Below are 20,640 nucleotides of genomic sequence, written 5' to 3'. Positions count from 1 at the left end.
AGATTCCCATATCTGATTTTTCTGCCCCCTGCAGTAGCTTCCTAAAGATTTACTTGCAGGGGCAAGAGACTCTTATCTCTGTCTCTGGCATGACTTCTCCACCTGATAACCTCTGTTATAAAGGAAATCTCACTTTCAGTCCTTACTTTGAACCAGGTAAGAAGGGTAGGAGTCCAGTCTGCCTACATCCTGTATGTGTATATTGCTCTCTAAAAAATTTGGTCAGAATATCCAGTTTGATCTGAAACCCCCAGCAAAAAGAGAAGATTGGGAAAAAAAAACAAAAACCACTAACCTTCCTAGTTAATCATTAAATCAGAATTAGAAACTAGTCTTAAAAAAGAAAAAAAGAATGAAGCAAACCTCACTGTAATCTGCCCAACCTTAAATATCCACAGAACAATCTCCATGTAAAGCTCCTTCTACTATCACAGTCTCCACAATCAATCAATCAATCAGCCATATGTTTATATCTGAATGTTCCTAGTGTCTTTTTTATTGTTTTGTTTTTTGTTTTAAACCAATTGTCAGAGTTTGAATACATCTTTTTCAAAAAGAAGGTATTTACAGAACTGGAAAAAGCTGCTGCTCCTACTTTTTTTTTTTTTTTTTTTTTTTTTTTTTTTTTTTTTTTTTTTTGCCAAGCAGGAAAGGAATGAATCTGACATTAGGATTTTATCAAGATTTTATCTATTTAGCCCCATCTGCAGGCTGTGTCCATGAGGTGTGCAATACACACCCTTGATGTCTGTCTTCAGTCAAGAACTCCCAGGGAGAGAGAGATCCCCTGGAGCTTGTCTGACCCAAATTAAGTGGAGAAATTGCAGTTAAGGACAGCTGTGTGATCCAAGGCGTGAATGGTGCAGAGCTCAAGATGCCAAGTGGTGCTGGAAAGGGCTGGGAAATGCTTCAGCTTTGCTGGCAGTGTAGAGAAGGATCTCAGTTCTTTCTTCCACCACCCCCTTGTGTTCCTGGCTGCTGGTGCTGCTCTAATCCTTTGGAGCTGGGGAGGAGCTGTGTCACTGCCCAGGTGCCATGAGGACCACTCCTCTCCATTCCCCTAGGGATCACTGCTTTGGAGCTCCCCTCCAGGCCAGTCCTGCCCAGAGCTTGGCCTTGTGGAACCCCAAGGCTGTGCCTGTGTTTGGGAAATGCCTGTGGCCAGCAAGAGAGAGACTGTGCTGCAGCACAAGCCTTCAAAGCTGTCAGTGATGTAGAGGCTGAGCAATAGAGTCAGCCAGCTGCTTGCTTGGGAAGTCATGGCTAATACACTTGCACCTCCTCAGCCTTTTCCACCTGTCATGTAGTCTGCCAAACTGCTCTTTTCCCTTGCCTTCTCTTTCCTCCACACTTCTCTTAGGAAAACAGACAAATGCAACTGCAAAAAGGAACAGAGAGACCAGGAGCTAGGTTCAGCCACTACTTTCACCACTTATCTGAGGTTTTGATCTTTTGATCTCAGCTTTCTGCTCTGTACAAGCTGAATGATAATACTTGATGTTAATGAGAATACTTTTAAGACTAGATACTTTTAGAGCATTAACATAGGGCATTCCTGAAATTTGTCAAAAGTTATGTCAAGTTCATATAGAAATTCTCCTGTGGAAGAAAAGAGACAAATATTTTGAGAGGCTTACAAGGTAATGTGATGATAAATGCCAAGATCTTATTTTCCAGACTGTTCTGGTTTACCTTCTCTCTGTTCCCTACCTGGGGGCTGCATTACAGCTTTGCTTCCAGCAGTTGCAGGCAGCTGCTGTTTGCAGGGGGGGACCTCCTGTGGCATTATTTATGGCAGCTCTCAGTGAGAGGACAGTGATTTACTGTGTGCCATCTTCTGCAGCTGTGAATTTGCCCCACAGCGACAGGGACATTCAGTTGAATCCTGATTTTTGGTCTGACTCAGAGGTAGAGAAAGGTGAAGTGGCTGGATAAAAATGAAAGCCTGATACTATCCTCCTTTGGCCTCCCACAAATAGGCTTTTACTTTTTAGAGCTGGGAAATTAGGGTTGCAAATACCCAGGCATTCATGCTTCCATCTCTCCTACCAAACAACTTTTTCAAGAGAAGTCAAGATAATCTTGATTCTTCCTCTAAAATTGGGTGACATTTTTTTTATATAGGTCCCCTCTCTTTTGCCTCTCCTCCAAACCCTACATCTGACTGCATCTACTCTACTTCTGAGCCCTCTTACTAAGGAAGCTCTCTGATGAATATGTACCAAACTTGCCCCATGCTCAGAGCTGCACAACATGCAGAGTGGCAGCAAAAGGAGCCCTGGCCCAGGAGCTCTCAGGTCTGTCTCACTTCTCTATGCTACCAAAAAGAGCTGTAGAATTTGACTTCATGCCCTTGATCTTGAAAAAAGTTGCACAGATCAACTGAGCAGGCTCATGGACTTATCCAAATTGAATCTCAGTGCCAAGTCTCTTAGTTTTGACCTATGCTATAAAAGTGTTACATTTCCTACAAAGCCATTGGCATTCCACATAGGGAAAATGATAGAATAACACTTGGGAATGCCTTGCATTTTATTTCCTGGGTTATTTCTTTCAACCACAGTTTATCTGGCACAATGCACAGGAAAATGATGGGATGTGTTTTGTAACATTACACAGGAAATCCTGGCATTGCCTTCTCTCAGTAGCAGTGAACCATGCCAGTCAGCTGTGGCATAGTGTCACAGGACAATGAGCAAACCCAGCTTAGTGGCCCCTGTGGGAAGCTGCATGGGAAGCTGCTTCATGAGCTGTGTCTACTGGAGAGGGAGCAAGGGGAGAAGGAGGGAAAGGTTCATTTATTTGCTGCCAAAATTCTTCCTCCGAGGTTCGCGTGGTAGAAATTGCAAAACTGCAAGTGGGATTATTAATTCCATAAAAGATGTGACTGTAGGTACAATAATGGAGGGCAAGTGAGCCCATTAGCTGGTCTGGCTGCCTATGAAAGATTTTTGCTCCAAGGCATCTGCTGTAATTGAAGATTTGGTTGGTCAAGCTGTAGAATACTTTAAGATACAAGTGATGTGTGCTGTCATTGCTATGCAAGCTTATGTTTCCTTTCTCCTATTATCCTGAGCTGAATAGAATATAACCTTCAGGTCACTAATCAATGTGTGAATAATATGGACCTACATTTCAGGGGGGGAAAAAGGTATGAGGTGAAATGCAAAACTTCAGATCTTCCTACTAGTTCCTTTCTGCTCTGCTTCCTCCAGCAACAAAAGTAATGGTAGGTCTTGACTGCTCTGCCTTGTTCCAAAGCACTAAAATCCAGAACCAAAAAAAAAAAAAAAAAAAAAAAAAAAAAAAAAGGAAATAAAGCATTACACACATGAACAGGTACAATCCTCCCTTATTGAAATGCAGAGGGGACCAGGGGACCTGATTAGGCAAATTTTGTGAGATGAGAATACAGCCAAGCTCCTGAAAAACTGCAACATTACCGGGGAGATGCCTTTATTAACAGAATAAACACTCAGTCCTCCTGCAGATTGTTATCCAGATTGAATGGCACTTGGTTCTTATCAAGACACTTCCTCATAACATGGAAATATCAAGTATTGTGATCCTTCAAGCAAACACCATGCTGCTTAAAGCCTGATTCCTATCATGCAAAGAAGCCTGCAGCCCCCATGGACGCACACCACAGTGGAAGGTGGGCAATAAACCATCAGTTCTTTACTTTCCTAAACACCAGCACTAGCAACATTTCTGTGCCAGGCTTTTTCACCTCACCCCATTGCTGGTAGCCCTGGGAGAGCACAGGAAAGGAGAACTAGGAAGTTCTCCTGTTGGCAGAAAACCTGCAGGCACAGAGGTAGCAGCCTGGCATGCTGCTGCCTTCCTGAAAGTAATCACTCCATCTGGTGAAGAAGAGCTTATCTCCTACCTTATCTCCCCATCCACAAGAGCAGCAGGGTTGCAAAAGGCAGCAGCAGCACAGCCCATGGGTTCTGCTGTGCAAAGATTGAGCAGAGCCCTGCACTCAGGCAGCTCCTTGCTCGCAAAGCTGTACTACTTTATCATTCATTATCTTGTTTTAGGAGAGGTTAAAACCCTCCTTTGGGGGGATTAAAAAGATCTGAATGCTCATGGAGGTAGAGACATTTATGGTCTCATGTCTTTGAGGAAGTCTAACCTGATGCAGGTTGGAAGGGAAAGTAGGCAGAGCAAGCCCAAGCCAGCCAAGGTGCCCTAAGCAATATTTCCAGGGTGTCCATCTCAGGCAGATCTGTCTGTAACCTGGGCCAGCTTGTTTCAATAGTGTGGTTTGATACACGTTTAGCTTAAACAGCAGAAGTCGAATTTCCCACACCCCAAGGTGCAGAATAAGAAATAACATTTTTTAAAGTGTAGTCCAATCCACTCTTCAGTGCCTCGGCAGGGACTCTTACAATTTCTAGGCAGAACTGTGGCTTTTCCTTAGGCTTCCCTGGATAGCTTCTCCACTGCTGTGTGTATTTGAAGAGTATTCATTGGTATGATCTGAGAAAGGCCTTAAAGAAGGAATGCATTTCAGGGTATCTCTAGAAATGGTTTCTCCATGAAATGCTTTTGCTTGGGAGAACAAACCAAAGTTATGAATTAAATTTTGGAGTAATAATATATCCTAAACAGTACTCTTAAACATTTTTACTTTTGTTGTCCAAAGGATTGTCTGGAGAGTCTCTTCAGTATATGTCTAAATGTATAAGGTTGGTTATTGCAGTGTTCATGTACAGAAGTAGTGGTTTAAAACCTCAGTGTGTTTAAAACCCTGTATGGGAACGAATGTGGGAAGCTTTCACTACTGTAACCAAGTACCAAGAAGATAAAAGCATTTGAGGTATTTTTAAATGTCAGATTTCAGACACAAAGCGTATTACTGTGATTTGATCTTCAGACTCTGTATTTATCTGTCTAGCCTCTCCTATTCTATCAGCAACTCTGTTCACCTTGGAGATAGCTATAAGCTGTTGATTTGGGGTCTTTAAAATCCAAATTATTATAATTAAGTCAAGGGATGTAAATCATTCATTTAAACACTATCAAAAAGGAAATTTTGAAGATTTTGTTTTTAATTTTTAAGGGCTTAAAAAAATGCACTGTACAAACAGTTTAAAACATGATAGAATCATCAGCCAAAAATTTTTGTCATATTTGCTTAGGTAAATAGCAGATAAATGTCAAATATGCAAGGGCCACTTAGAGCTCTTACTTTTATAAAGAGCTGTTCTGGACTGTCACTTCAAGGGAGTTAGTGTAGCTGACGTGTCTTCTGTTTCTGAAAATACAGATGCAGGTAGTTTGGATAAGAATGAGGCTTTGCACTGCCCGAAGCATGACTCCAAGCAAACATGATCATTTCCAGGTTCTTACACTGAAATGAAAGATCTTTTCCTGCACCCAATAACCCAAATATCACAGTGTGCTTAAGGATGCTGCTGACATTTTCAAAGACCACCCAAGGTGTTGCCTTTCTGACTGCAGATATGCTCTGGGTCTCCATGGGCTCCCTGTCTTTTCCTTTCCAGCTCTCCTGTTTCTTCTGCTGGCTTTCATTCTGCCTCATCAAGTCTTTGGAACCCAGTTTTGATATTAGCAAATACCATGTTGTCAAAGCTGGAATAAGTGCTTGCCTTTTAAAGGTAGCCTAAACATATACAATATAAAAAACCTGAAGTTTACTAGTTACTACAATTCTTAAGATCTTAAGATGTTAATAATTTGATTTTTAATGTAATTGCCTCTAAGCTGAAGACAAGGCTTGTGTGTTCATCCAGTGCTAGGTCAGGTTCAGTGAATAAGTTTATTTATCCTTCTCACAGCATATCAGCAGAGGGTCTAAACAGATTAGTTAAAGCTATTCCTTATGATCTAATTAAAAAGAATTCCTTAAAAGACAAATATTTATATATTTAATTTTGATGGGTTTTTTAATGCAAACTTTTTGTGTCTGACTTATTGCTTTGTGTCCAAAAAGTCTGAGAATGAACTTTGAAATAGTAACTGATCCTAAAAACTGACTGCATCTCAGTCTTGGAAAAGAAACAATAACAAAGTCAAACTAGAGTGTTTGTTTCAATTGTTTCCCTTCTGCTAAGCAGGAGAACAGTGATTTACATGGCTTGTTAACCACAGGGATTCTCAGGCAGGGATCAGCTGGCAAGTGACACTGGAGGAAATGTTCAGTGAGGTGAGAGTTAAGGGAGGTGACAGCTAAGAAGTATGCAGTGGCTGAGAGGGCATATTCCAAGTTTTCCATTTTTGGTTAATCAAGGTTTCCTATACTGATTCAGAAAGTGCCACTTTTGTTACAGCTTCTCTAGAAAGGCTGGGGCTCCCAGGTGTGCTCTAAGTTAATGATGGAACTCCTTCTGACTTTGGACATTGGGGTTTCCTGATTTTGTGTGAAATTATTGGTTTATTTCAGATAAGAGGAGAGCTCCTCATTTACTTACATACTTCTTGGGACCTGCAGCTCAAGTCCTCGAGTGGTATGCATGTAATCATAAATTCTTCTCATAAAGCCACAATATCACTTCTGAGTGCCTCTAGTGTTGTGGGGGACAGTGTGAAGAAAGTGTAAATTTAGAAAGGAATTCTGTCTCTCCATCCTGTGGCAGTCCTGTGCAACACAACTGTGGATCTCGGAGGCAACTTTGGAAGCATGGGAAGACACCTTTCCCAGGGCAAACTGAGGACAGGGAGTGCAGAGCTGTCCCAGGGGACAGGAGCACATCAAAGCCTGCTCAGTTCTTCTGCATGCTCCACGAGCAGTCCCTGCTCTTGCTTTTGGCTTATGGCAATGAAAGCAAGAGGAAAATTAAGTCCAGGGTGTTCATGTGGTCATGAAGTACTGAATTTTTTATAAAGCTTGGTAGCTGTCATTTTTCAAGTAATTTTCCAAAAGAGGGCTGGGTTGTGGGTAGTGCACAGGAGCCAATGTACCTTGAAAGTAAATTTTTTGTTTTAATAAGGCTGGCAGTGTACCGTGACTCGCCATAATGAATTAATTTGGTGTTTACCATAACAGCACTGAGCTTAATGAACTCATCATATTTATGCAACTGTCTGTAGCTGTTCTCTTGTCATTTGGGATTTATAAATAGGTACTAATACTTTTATTGCTGCTTTCTCCTGAGCAGGAAAGTTCTTCACAGTGAAAGGCCATTAAAGCTCACTTCTATTTTTCTACATAAAAAACAAGCAGAAGATCTTTAATAACTTGATTTTTATCTTTATGTTGGTTTCTGAATTGTTAGTATGCACTCAACAAAGTTGTTCGGCTTGAACAAAACTGTTGTAGAGCTGTCCTTATCAAATTCCACCAGTCATATAATAAATAGCGTTAATATCTCATTTTACTGCAGATGCCATTTCATTTAAGGTTAGCCTTCTGCACTTGAGAGAGAGTATCCATGCAAGTTCAACAGATTCAAGTAAAAAGAAGTTCTCTAAATTGAACAAAGTGATACTAATTTATGGGATTGAAGTGATGAGTGCTGCATCTTTAGAAGGCAATGGTTTGTTGCTGAACCAAACAGAAGGTCAGCTGCTTTATCTCTTTTAATATTGTTTGATATGCAAATCCTTAATGCTGAACAGCAGCTCTGGTTTACTATTGCTCCTTCTGTCATGTCTAGAAGGCGAGATGCTTATCCTGGTTTCAGTGACTGCCTTCCTGCTGTCAGCAGTCTGGTGCAGAGCTCTGCTGAAGGGCACATCAGAAGGCAGCCACCTGCCTGCCCTCGTGGGCCTCCAGTTAGCTGGGCTTCCATCTGCCTGGAGCCCCTGCCACAAAACAGGCTTTGCAGCTGGACCCACGGGCACTCTTTTGCTGGGTTAAGTGGTGGGAATGGGTGCAAAGGGAGCACTGCTTCCTCTAATCTGGCAGCGCTTGGCTGGCACTCAAAATTCCCTCTCATGGAGACCATGATTGACAGCTCATTAAAAAGCTGGCTTTAAAAAAATATCCACACAGAAAAACAGAAAACAGTCTCTTCAGAACCAAAAATTCTCACTGATATCAAGATCTGTAGTCAAAGGAAGGGCTGGTATATATATATAGATATATAGATATCTATAGATAGATATAGATATAGATATAGATATAGATATAGATATAGATATAGATATAGATATAGATATAGATATAGATACAGATATAGATATATAATTATTTATGCTTCCAGGTGCTTTGCTTATTTTGCAAGCTTTCCCAACATCACTTCATCCACTCAGGAGCAGGCACTGGCAGTGCTCCTCTCTTTCTTTCACCTCAGGACAATGACTTCTGCCCTACACCTTCCCACATGTCCTTTTTATGTCTGAAATATGATGTTATAAATCTTACAAATCTGATTTATGGCATCAAAGTCAAGGCTTTGAGCATCAATGTGTGTCTCCTGCCAGGCCTCAAGGATGAGGGCAAAACAAGAAAACTCACCAGGTCTCAGTGAGACAGTGAGATACCACAGGTGAGAGAGGAGATGAAAAGGACTCCAAGAGTGCCCCACTTGCCTCTCTTCATTCTTATTTCCAGCTTCCTTCCCCATGAGGAAGCAAGCCAGGCTAGGCAGCAGCCATCCCTCTCTGGCACCACAGCCCTGAGCCAGCATTCCAGGTGGCACCAGTGAAAGCTGCTCTGCTGCCCAGAGAGGAGCCTGCTTTGCCAAAACCTAAAGCTTGCTCAGGGACATGCAACAGGAACTGGCATCACTCAGTTATTGCAGTGAGTAGGAAAGATTTAGGCTACACTGAAACAAAAAACCTGCAAATGCTCCTTATGGGTCCCACCCTGTCTACTTTGATAACTGAAGGATGCTTACAAATCAGCTTAGTTATGTATCTTGCTTGAGGAGGAGAACCAAATTCTGCAGACTTTGTACCATATTTTTGACAGAAAAGCTCCAGTGAGAAGGTTTTGCCTGAGGAATGATTTTTGATTAGCCACTGCAGAAGGTACCAGAGGCCTTGTCCCCACCTGATCCCATCTGCAAGCACTGAGTGCTCCCAAACACAGCCATGTGAGCCCCCTGGGAGCCAGAACAAGGGCTGGGACCTTGGCTCAGGCTCTCGAGGCAGAGCCACCAAGCTACACAACTACAGCATTTTTATTCTTTTATTATTTACATTTTCCCCCCTTTCAACAGTGGGTATTCATTACATTGGCTCTGCAAATCTGCTCTCTGCAGCAGTCTGATCTGCTGACTAGAGCCAAGCACCTCATCACATGCTCTTCCTTATCAGTGCCAACAGGGAAGTTATCCCTCTGGACAACATGTTCCTGGTGCAGGAAGCTGATATTCAGACACCTTTGACATCCCACAACATGCATTGGCATTTCCAGTATCATTGTAAATGGCCTCTCATATCTCATGCTCACTACTGATAGCTGAGAATAAAATTAGAAAAAAAAAGGTGTTGTCACAGAGGTCTCAATTTCAGAGCATTTGTGACACCTTGCTATCATATTAAGTTGGGGTTTTCTATCTGTGGGTATTTTGGAGGAGTAGTTCCATTTCACTGCCAGCAGTGAAGTAGGTAGTAACCAAGTGGGACCCAGCCCTGTTCCCATTGATTCGTTAGGATTTGTTCACATCCCTGTTAGATTTGGAAACCACAGGCAGCTTTAGTTTTCTGTGTTTATATCCATGAGACATTACTTGGCACTCTGAATTCAGTGCCAAATCAGTTAAAGTGCACACAGACATTTTCTTTTGTGCAGCTCAATAAATGCACGTCATTGCCTTGAAAAATGTAACTCCAGCATTTTTAGCATTGCTAAAGAAAAATATATTCAAGACCTGCACTCTATCCATAAGCAAGTTTTAAAGGTCATGGGTTTTGGACAAATCAGATTATATCAATATATAGGCTTCTTCTGAAAGCTTTTTAAGACTATGGTGTTTCAAAACATCAAGACCTCATGCACCCTGCTTATTAATTTCTACTGGCTTGTGTCTTGCACTAATTCTCTGTACTAATAAGCAGGTTCAAAATAGCCAGGGCCACTGAGAAAAAAAGTTCAGTTGTAAAACTCTGGGGCTAGGAAGGAGAGGGGCTTGCTGGAATTATAGCATGAGAACATCATTATCATTCAGAGCATTTAGTTAGTGCGTTATTACTTTAGTCATTTATTAAATCTGAAAATCAAATAACAAACTGATTGTAGTGTCTGCCACCCAACAGGTACATCTGATTAGCGTGTCGGGGAACCCACCAGGAGCTCGGCAAATCCCTATTTTTATGGAAAGAGTGCCATCGTGTGGGAGCCTCCTTGCAGCACGCAGGGATAGCCGTGCCTGCTTGCAAGGAACCTCCCTTCCTCCTTTGTTTTCCCTGGCATTTCCATAAAAGCACAATTTTCTGAAAATGAGCTACAAAGATAGGAATTTTACTAAATAGGAACAGGTTAGAGGTGTTAAATCTCCTTAATATGGTAACTGTTATTTTGATTCCACAGACAGGTGAATTCTGGAACAAAATGTTTCTGAAGCCTCACAGAAGTAGGACTTCCCTCTTTCTCTGCGTGTCATTAATATATTAGATATTAGTGCTCTTATAATTTCTCTCAATTTATATTTTATCCCTCAGCATCTGTTTGCAGCTGCAATTTTACAAGGCTTCATTATCAGCTTTCCACTTCTTGAGCTCTCCCATGTAATGATACCAATACCCCAATTTCTACTTCCATTTTTTATGTTTTCCTTGAAAGAATTGAACTTATATGTTACATCCATAAAGAAAATTGCCAATAATTACCAGGGGTACAATTAGGAATAAATCTCTGTTAAGGAACAAGCCAAAGCTCTCAGTGTCTTTATGCAAATGCTTTTTGTTAAAAAGATGTCTTGTGTAATCAGGAATTATACTGACAAGTGAAGAATCATTTAATTAATGAGAATAGAGCAATCATTTGGATGGTTCATTCTATTCCTGACTGAATAAAAAAGATAAAATAGCCCTGCTTAGGGCTTAGAGCCTCTGCTGGAAGAAATAAAGCCCATGGATGTTGTTCTGTTACTGCCTTGGGTAGATAGTACAGTAATTCCTAAATATAAAAACACACATGTTTGGATTAAGCATTGAAAATTAATTGACTATTACTCCACAAGAACTTCTACAAAAGGGTTCTGTTTATGCTGGTTGTCTGCTCCTGCTAACCTCTCAGAATGGAATATTTGGGCCAAAATACTCGCCTAAATCCCAGTACAGGATTCCAGTGAGGACCAAAATCATGGTGAGTTCTTTCCATAAGGATGTATGCCACAACTGACGGCAGTGTAAGGACCTTGTTTGCAATTACAGAGGAGTAATCTGGTCTCCACTTCAGCCCTTTGTTTAGAGCAGGTCAGTTTGCTCTGGGCCTTTGAATTTCACCAGGGGTAGTGATGCCATAAATTCTCTGTTCCATTGTTTGACCTCTCCAATTCTCCTCTTATCTGGTTTGATTTTCTTATCTTCCAGTTTATCCCAGTTGCATCTCTTCCTGTTACTGGGTGTAACTCTAGCTTCTCTACACACTCCCAGCAGGCAGCAATGGCAGCAGTCCTGCCTATGGTGCCTTCCCTTCAAAGCTCACCTGAGCATGGGTGGCTCTAACAGCTATTCGGTCCCTTGCCACAAAACAGAGAACCCTGCCATCCTTGAGATGGACCTGCTCCATCAGAAAACTTCAACATGAGGCTTCCCTAAGTTGTCTCTGGGTTTGAGAGAAGTCAAAATGTAGTCCAGGAGACTCTGACCTTGAATACCTTTCTCCAGGGTGGGACCTTGAGCAACGTACTGTCAGCAGGCACTGCACAGAATTTGTCCCACTCCTTACAAACTCAAAGCTACGTGAACAAGGTGATTCTGGCATCTCTAAGGACACATTTATCACCTGTGACCTGTTCCTTCAGGGCACTGCTCCCTCTGGGACAACACAGGGGTGAACAAGCTGCTCCCCTCTGAACAGGTCATGATCCCAGCCACCAGCTAGGTGGGAACTGGGAGCTCCCTCCAGGCCTGTGCTGGGATTTCAACCACTGGTGGCTGTGTCAAGCCTCCCGTTCCTGGCGAGACCACAGCACAAACACGTGGTCATTTGGATGTGCTGTAGCAAATTAAGTGGCTCTTGGACACAACTATTTGTTGAAGCAGCATCAGAGACTGAGTCACCTCTGCACAGAGCAGCTGCCTGTGGCCCCCAGGTGTATTCAAGCTCCCTTTTGAGGCTTCTTATTTATTCATCTTCTTTTTAGGTGTAACCATTGAATTTTTTATCATGGATAACCAGAGGCACCCAGAAGTTACTTTAGTCATTTCTGGATGCTTAAAAAAACAAATAACAAAACACTCTCCTAAGAAATAAATGGAGTAAATATGAAAATATTATTCCAGATATAATTCTCATTTATCAAACATTACATCCTAGGGAAGTCCAGTTAAATATATTGTCCTTGCAAGTTGCCTAGTAAATACTTGGCCACAGACTGGGTATGTAAGTCCATGCACAAGTGAATTCCACAGCAAGGAACCTTCCTGTGCAATCACTTATCTTCAGGTTGCATTCTGAGATTAAACAAGACTGGTTTAGGTCATCAGTGACTGCAATAAGATGGTTTTGCTCTCCCTCCAAAGCAGCAAAGGAAGGTAACCCATAAAAGATCAGTTTACCACAACATGGTGTGTAACATGGTAAATCTGAAATGTATATTCCTTCTGATTTTTTTAATTGAAATGTTTCTTCTCCAATGGCTAGGATGCAAAATATTGTCAGGTACCTAATGGACTATGAAAGTCAGTTGACCTAGACTAGTAAAAGCCGATTGAGAAAATATAGTATATGAAGTAAAGCATTTTCATTGAGACTGTTAAAAGAAGAAAAGAGATCTGTGTGTGCTTTGCTGTATCTGGAGTGAAACATAGATACCCATATGCTCAGTCTGACAGGCAAGCCCATACCCAAGCTTTCTTTTCTGTCTGAACCAGTCTGTGCAGGTTCATCTGCTGCTTGGCTTTCCAAGACACGTGGGAAGGTTGCAGGCAGTCAGATCCTCACTCTCCCTCTCTCAGGTGCCTCTCCCCCAGTGTAAGCCCTGACTCTGTGCTTTCTCCCCAAGGATTTTGGAGCTGCAGCAGAATGGCGACATGGACGTACTGAAGCATAAGTGGTGGCCGAAGAACGGTCAGTGTGATCTTTACTCATCCGTGGATACCAAACAGAAAGGAGGTGCCCTGGACATAAAAAGTTTTGCAGGTGTTTTCTGCATCCTCGCTGCAGGGATTGTCCTATCCTGTTTCATTGCAATGTTGGAAACGTGGTGGAATAAAAGGAAAGGCTCCCGGGTTCCATCAAAAGAGGTATTAGACCCTCCATTTCTCCTGGGGAATTGTCATGCACCCTAAAGATTGCTGCCTTGACTTTATAGCACTAGAGAGGGCGGGGAATCAAGTTCAGAGATACTTCATTAGCTTCCTGATTTTTTAAGGTAAATGATGTTCCTCAAAATCTTTCTAGCTATTCTTTCTAGAAAAGCTTGAATAAAAATAAATGTATATTTATGATGTATAAATATGCAACTATTCTGAGTAAAACATGATTGTTACTTGTAGAATAGTACATTATTAATACATCAGTATTTAGTTCATTGTTCCCATTGGCAACAGTTAATTCTCACTAGATGTCTTGGCTTCTTCTTGAAAAATACATCCCCTAAGCTCAGTGGCTGAGTCTTTTAAAATACATTTGCAAAATCTTTCCCTTTAATCAGTTGTTAGCTTCTTGAATAAGCTTGTCCCCATTTTCAGAAACATTAAGCTCTTGAGACTTCCATGAACTTCAGTTCTTGTTATTTCAACTGAAGTCCAGGGAAGATTTTTCAGGTTCAGGTCAGACTTATTTCTGAAACCTCCTGCTACAGGCTTGTTTCAGAAAATGTTGTACAGATGCCACAGAGAAATATGTTATTGTACACCTGAGATGAGTTTGCTTCTACTCCTGCATGTGTAATGCTTTCCTTCCTGTGGTAATCTACTTTTCCCTCTACCAGCCATCTGAGCCTCATGCAACTTTGCACCAAATTTCTTATATTCCTAATGAAGTTTTTATTTCTACAAAATGCTAAAAAGAAATTAGGGACAAAATGATTTATTAAAATGTTCTAGGAAGCAACACCCAAAGCTAAACCTAAATATGAGCTTTAATGTAGCACTATCAAATACAGCTTTTCTGTCTGTGTAGCTTAGGCACATCTGTGTAGCTTGTGGGGTATTACTGTTAATTTGTGTGTGGTGGTCTTGCCTTCTCTGCAGTTTCTTCATTGTGTTTATTCCTGCTAATCTAATGCTGTCTAATCAGGCAGGATTAATTACACCACCTAATTAGACAACATTGGCACTGATGTTAAAATACATTTAATCTTTTCTTTCCTTTTTTAATTCCCAAGCTTTTTTTTTTTTTTTTTTTTTTTTTTTTTTTTTTTTTTTTTTTTTTTCTTTTTTTTTTTCTTTTTTGTTCAAGATCTGGACCGGACCATTATTAAAAGGAAAAAAAAAAAGGAATCTCTAGTCTTTAAATTGGGTTTCTCAGGAATGGAAACCATGTAGTTTCACATGGTAAATTATTTTAAAACCCTAAAATTTACTTGATCGTTGTTCATCCCAAGTTTCAGAACTTCATACTTTATAAATATCTGGTGCAAAACGTGAAAATCAGTGACAAAGGAAAAGAAAAAACTGCCAACTCGGATATTTTACACAAGTATAAAATTTTCTATTTCCATTTTCAAATGCTGAGAAATTTACGTGTGTACATTCCACAAATGGTATAATTTGGCCTCCATGATCTTTATTATATGGTCATTAGCTTAGCATTTAAACACTCATCTCAACATTAAATTGAAAAGCTTGGCTCAAAACTGAGTTTAACGTGGACGTATGTGCTGAATGTCCCCATTATCCTGGATGTGGGGGTCATTCAGCAAAGAAATACATCTTAACTAACTTTCTTAAAATTCATTTTAGCTTCCATGAAATCCATTGGCTCTTCCAGGCCACTAGTCCAGAATCGGGGGTCAGATTGGGCCAGTTTGTGGTCAGCAAGCCAACCCTTTTTCCTGGTGGCTGCCATCTTGTGCTCCAGAATGCAAGCATTTATACTGAAACAAAATTGTCTAATGGTTGTGAAGATAACATTTCGGTCGCGTGCCAGAAGTAACCCATTCACTGATGTCTGCCTGAGTCTGCAGACAGCCTTAAACACTAGCTCTGAGAGAAGTATGAACCGCCCCAGTAATCTCAATGGGATGTTGACTCTGAAGCCTGATGATAATTTAAATGTGAAAACTGCTGAATATTTCACTACTGATCACACAAGAGAGAAGAGGAAAGATCATATTATGGAGATATGCACAATCTTACTGTGAGTGGGTCTCATTTTGGTGTATCGATTGGGTGGAGATTGGGTTGTGGGCTAAGCATGGGAGATTATCACCGCTTATATATTTTCACTGGTCTGACCCTAGCCCCAAATGCATCTCTGTAAAAGAAAAAGGACTATTTTGAGTTACTCTTAGAGGCTCAGAAACTATGAAATTCCAATCTTTTCCCAATTGGCATTTTAAATTACAAAGTGTTTGTATGTTTGTTTTTTTCAAAATTAAAAACAAACAAACAAAAAAACCCAAATCTAAAAAAAAAAAAAAGGAAAATATTTAGGACTGTCCCTCAGAGACATAGTCATGACTTGCACACACTAATTGAGCCTCTGTATATTTCTTTAGCTTCTGATGTGGCCCCAGTTTTCCTGCATCCATATGCAGCTCCAAATTTTTTTAGGAGATAGCGTTTGGTGAATGCGTTTGGATTTGATGTCACCTGTGTGGTTGTTATGTGCATCCATGTCTATGTCCACCTGTGAATAAACAATAGACAGAAAGCTAAGTCCAAGAAATGAGCACTGCATTTTTTCCTTCCCGTGATGAGCTCAAACCAAAGCCCTTGTGGTCAGTGATCATCCAGTCCCTGGGAGATCCCTGATGCCCTGCTCCCTTCCCCTTTCTCCTGGTTTGTCTCCCTGTCCCTGCCCTTGGAGGGTGCAGTCCTGGAGGGGAGCTCAATCTCCTTCCAGTCGGGCTCTGTGTTCGGCGTGGTGCCAGCGCAAATGTTCAGTGATCCTTTCTGCTAAGTAGATGAACTCCTGCAGTTTGTTCTAGGTGTGGACTTTTTCAGAGTGCTTGGCGTCATTCCTAGAGAAAGGAGGGATCTCAAGCCCATTCGGTATACTAGGAGTTTTGCCATTGATTCAGGGAGCTCTGGATCGAGCCAGTCAATGAATTTCAGTAATCAAGGCTGGAAGTCATCAGTGCACATCTATCGGCTGCCTAATTATCCTCTGTGAGGTCCTAGAGTGTGAGATATTTCTAGTGGCCTGGAAGAGCCAGTAAATTTCACAGAGATTAAGGTAAATTTTAAGGTTAGTTGAAATTGATTTTTGTTCTGAATTAGCTGAACTACTTAGACTGAGGGAATATCCCTGTTCGTGTGTACTTAATGCTGCTTTGAATTAAGCTTTGCAGTTCAGCAGAAATATGTATGTACAACACAGGTGATTTATTGGGTCACCTAGGGCTTTCTCCTCTTTTTTAACTTCTGTGCATTTAAATTCTCAATTATAACAAACAAACCTGATTAATTGTGTTCTCTGGGAAGAGAGATTTAAGAAGGAAAAGGGACAGAGGTAAGAGAAGCGATGATATATTATAATAAATGCATCAGGCTGCCTTCTCTTCTCACCCACAAAAGTATAATTCCATCAGAATAGATGGAATTGCTTCTTTGTAGGTAAGGAGATAATTAATCCCTCTGTTGGCATTGTAATTTTAAATTGCCTGGTGTACTCCTTTCTGTGAGATGTCAATGAGTCACCAGCGCTTGGGTTTTTTTCTCTGTATGTTCAGCTTTTCCATACCACAATTTACATTATAAAGGCAAAAAGAAACCTGAGAAGTTTCTAGCCCTTCCTTAAGCCCTGAGAGGATGACAAAGATGGCAACCTGATCCCTCAGAGCCTCCCATGTTGACATCCAAATTTAGTTCTCATTGCGGAGTTGAAGAACTGGCATCATTCCAGGCATTTGAGATTATGCAGTTTACTTTTATTCAGCTGCTGCTAGTCCAACCCACCTAGCTCCAAGTTTGCCTTTTCCTGAAAATCTACCGCTGGTGCTTTGAGTTCTGTTTATGGATCCAGGGTTTGAAGGTAGCTGTGGTGTAAGAGTCTGCCTCAGTTTGGCTTTGCCCACCTGGCTTCAGGCGGTGGGGGAGTTCGCTGGTGACATTCAGGACACCGTCAGCCAACAGCCAGCTCTAGTTAATTGTGCCTTGTGCTCCCCGGGCAGTGCTGATCACCCTGTGAAACTTCAGCCCAGCACAAATGGCGATGGTGAGTGGTGCCTCTTGTTTTTCTCATTCCCCAGGATGACAAGGAGATCGACCTGGAGCACCTCCACAGGCGCGTGAACAGCCTCTGCACAGACGACGACAGCCCCCATAAACAGTTCTCCACCTCATCGATTGACTTGACCCCGCTGGACATTGACACTTTACCCACACGTCAGGCACTGGAGCAAATCAGTGACTTCAGGAACACTCACATCACCACAACCACCTTCATACCAGAGCAGATCCAGACTCTGAGCCGCACGCTGTCCGCTAAAGCCGCCTCGGGATTCTCCTTCGGCAGCGTGCCCGAGCACCGAACTGGCCCTTTCCGGCACAGGGCGCCCAACGGGGGCTTCTTCAGAAGCCCCATCAAAACAATGTCATCCATCCCTTACCAACCAACTCCTACCCTGGGCCTGAACATCGGCAGTGACCCAGACCGAGGCACCTCCATCTGAGCATCAGAACGAGTTTCTTCACTGTTTCTTATTTAGGACTCCCTTTGCAAGGAGCAGCTGTAATATTGTGGGACTAACATGGATGTAACCTTTCTTCTTTTTCTCATTTTTTGGTTTTGAGGGTTGTGGTTTGGGGTTGGGGTTGTTTTCTTTTTGTTTGTTTGGGGGTTATTTTCTTTTTAGGGGTTGTTTTGGGCTTTTTTTCTTTATTTTATTTAAGAATCAGAATTATTAGTAGCAACTCTTCCTCCTCCTCTTCTCTGCTTTCTCAGTCTGGTCTCTTCTGCCTCCCCTTATTCTCTGTACTACTTGAATCACTTATTCTTCGGTTTATCACCATGTTAGGTTTTGGTTACTTCAGGCTTTTCATATACTTTAAATATAGGAAACGAGCAGCAATTCATGCATAGGAAAACCCTGAGGATTACTTTACAGAAGGGCATTTGCTCCTCCTCCCCCACCACCTTTTTTTACTATAATTGCAATAACTGAAGTATTTTTCATGTACTCTGCTGCATCCAGTCAGCGCTCCACTGCTGTGTGTCCTTTTAACTGTGGACCAAAGGCAAACCCTGCAGTTTAAAAAATTGAAAACAAAACAAAAAAACAAAAAAAAGGCAAAAAGATTAAAAAAACAGGGAAAAAAAAGGAAAACAAATGAAGTTCAAAGATCATTCAGGCCCCATATTATAAGAATGCAATTTTGTAGGATTACAAAAAGCCATTACTATGCCAGTAAAGACTACAGTTAAATCTACTTTTGCACTGCAACAGTGCATATGACCTTTATGTGATTGTACAGTGTTAAAAGTTTTTCTTATGTACAGTAAACTGTATCATATGGCAGAAGCCTCTGTTGTGTTAAATAAATTAGTATCTCATACATATATATATATACATATATACCCAGAGGTATGTGTATATATATATACATGTATATATAGCTATAAACTGGAAGCTGTTGCTATTGCAATTCATTTAATAAAGCTTTAGTAAAAATGTGTTGTATAAGGGAGAGATGTACAGTGCAGGGTGTCTTTTCATTTAGAAAAGACAGGTTGCTTTAACATTATTCTGACTTGCATCGGTTGCCAACAGAGCATATTTTATACTTTTCTATTAGAGCATCCAGGGCAATTTAACATTTGTACCTAGATGTAACTCCTTTGGTTAGGTTTTGCATTGGCTTTTGAGCATTCTATAAGGCTAATCTTGATAATTTTTCTTTTAATTAATTAAGCAAATGGAACTCTCTCTTAGGTATACCATGTTCATGAGCAACTGATATAGCTCTAGAGCAGTTAAACATGGATCAAAGGTCAATAAATCCTTTTCCAAGTCAGCACTGTTGATCAATACAATAATAGTGTTAGTGGAGAAAAAAAAAAAAAAAAGCCCTCAAGATACACAGATGTGGCCTTAATTATAATCACATATTGTTCTAAGGGAAAAAAAACACTCAGTTTAACCCTTTCTATGTTAAGTTAGATTTAGAGGAGCTATGTATTTCTTACATTAGTGCCAACTGTATAAAGCAAGAATAAGAACAGCAGTGAGAGCAAAACCGGTGCCCACTTTGGCACCAGCTTATTCAAGTAACACTGTTACCTGTTAGAAATGTAGGAAGAGCTTTCAATTTGTAATCCTTAAACTAAAAATGCGGTTAAGTAGAAAGCAAGCAGTTTATCCTGTGAGTTTTTTGGTTTGGTTTTCTTTTTAATGCAACCATACACTTGTTTTAATCTAACTCATTCTTTGGCTAAGATTAATAGGAATCAGCCTATGTGATTTGCTTTAGGATAAATTAAAAGGTATATTCTTCAGATCTATTCTATTTTGATGCTAATTCTGTTCTGGGGGAGCATCTTGTACTGTCACTGTTTTTTGTACTAAATCTTCAAATATTGTCTACTGTGTAAGGCAGAACGAATTCTTATCGTGCAAAAGGCCATTTTGTTTCCAGGGTAGCAAGTGTCTAAAAGCATGCACAACTTGCTTCCCCCTTGCAACATTCATGAACTCATTCACACTTCTGAGTAATACAAAAAAAAAAAAAAAAAAAAAAAAAAAAAAAAAAAAAAAAAAAAAAAAGAAAAAAAACAGAAAATTTCTTTCCAACAAGCTACGTAGGGACATACCAGATGTTGCAGTGATTTTAGCTATTAAAAAACCTGTTAACCATGTACGATATTTAAAATAGGCCTATTTTGATGTGTTGCCTATTATACAGATACACAAAACACTTTTTGGAGGCCTCAGTTACAAGTGGCAGAGCTTTCTGTGTATAATTTGTCTAAATAATTTGTCTAATAAAATTGTTTTCTAAACTTGCGTTTCCTCCGGTTCAATTGCTGAGTACTGTGGGATTTTCAGCCTATGGCAAGGTAATGTGCTCATGGATTCGCTGCACTGCTACAGAAGGGTTGTAGCCAATGGAAGTGGGATGAGCTCCTCAGCCAGCTCAGCGAGACCATCTGTGGAAAACACCAAGTTTTACCATGTTTATCAATGTCAGATTTCAGAGAGTATTTACGACCAACATTTTGGAGAGTAAGTTTAGAGTTCCTTAGCACTGACATGTACGGGACATAATTTTTAGAAATACTGCATCTCACCTTCTGTTTTAGTAAAATGCAGAAATTTTCTTGGAGCACGGCCTTTATTTTTATAGAATCACTTTCTGCCACCTTTATTTGCACAGAGGTTAGTTTTCTCTGATACTGGGCATACATTGCCTAAAACAAAAGTAGCCCATATTTCATTCATGATGGCT

General features: G+C 40.7%; 1 protein-coding gene across 2 annotated transcripts in view; it reads left to right on the top strand.

Moving 5' to 3' along the window:
* Positions 1-20,194, top strand: part of GRID2 (glutamate ionotropic receptor delta type subunit 2) — a 664,166-nt gene extending 643,972 nt beyond the window's left edge. For both annotated transcript variants that reach the window (XM_079306473.1, XM_079306474.1), the window contains 2 exons: positions 13,089-13,329; positions 17,445-20,194. In XM_079306473.1, the coding sequence (XP_079162599.1) occupies positions 13,089-13,329; positions 17,445-17,867 (664 nt within the window). In that variant the 3' untranslated portion in view covers positions 17,868-20,194. The remainder of the gene's footprint in view (positions 1-13,088; positions 13,330-17,444) is intronic.
* Positions 20,195-20,640: the final 446 nt, after the last annotated feature.

Source organism: Erithacus rubecula, assembly GCF_903797595.1.
Source record: "Erithacus rubecula genome assembly, chromosome: 5".
Taxonomy (NCBI): domain Eukaryota; kingdom Metazoa; phylum Chordata; class Aves; order Passeriformes; family Muscicapidae; genus Erithacus; species Erithacus rubecula.
The sequence above is the reverse complement of the archived record's forward strand: the minus strand, read 5'-3'. Positions and strand labels throughout refer to the sequence as shown.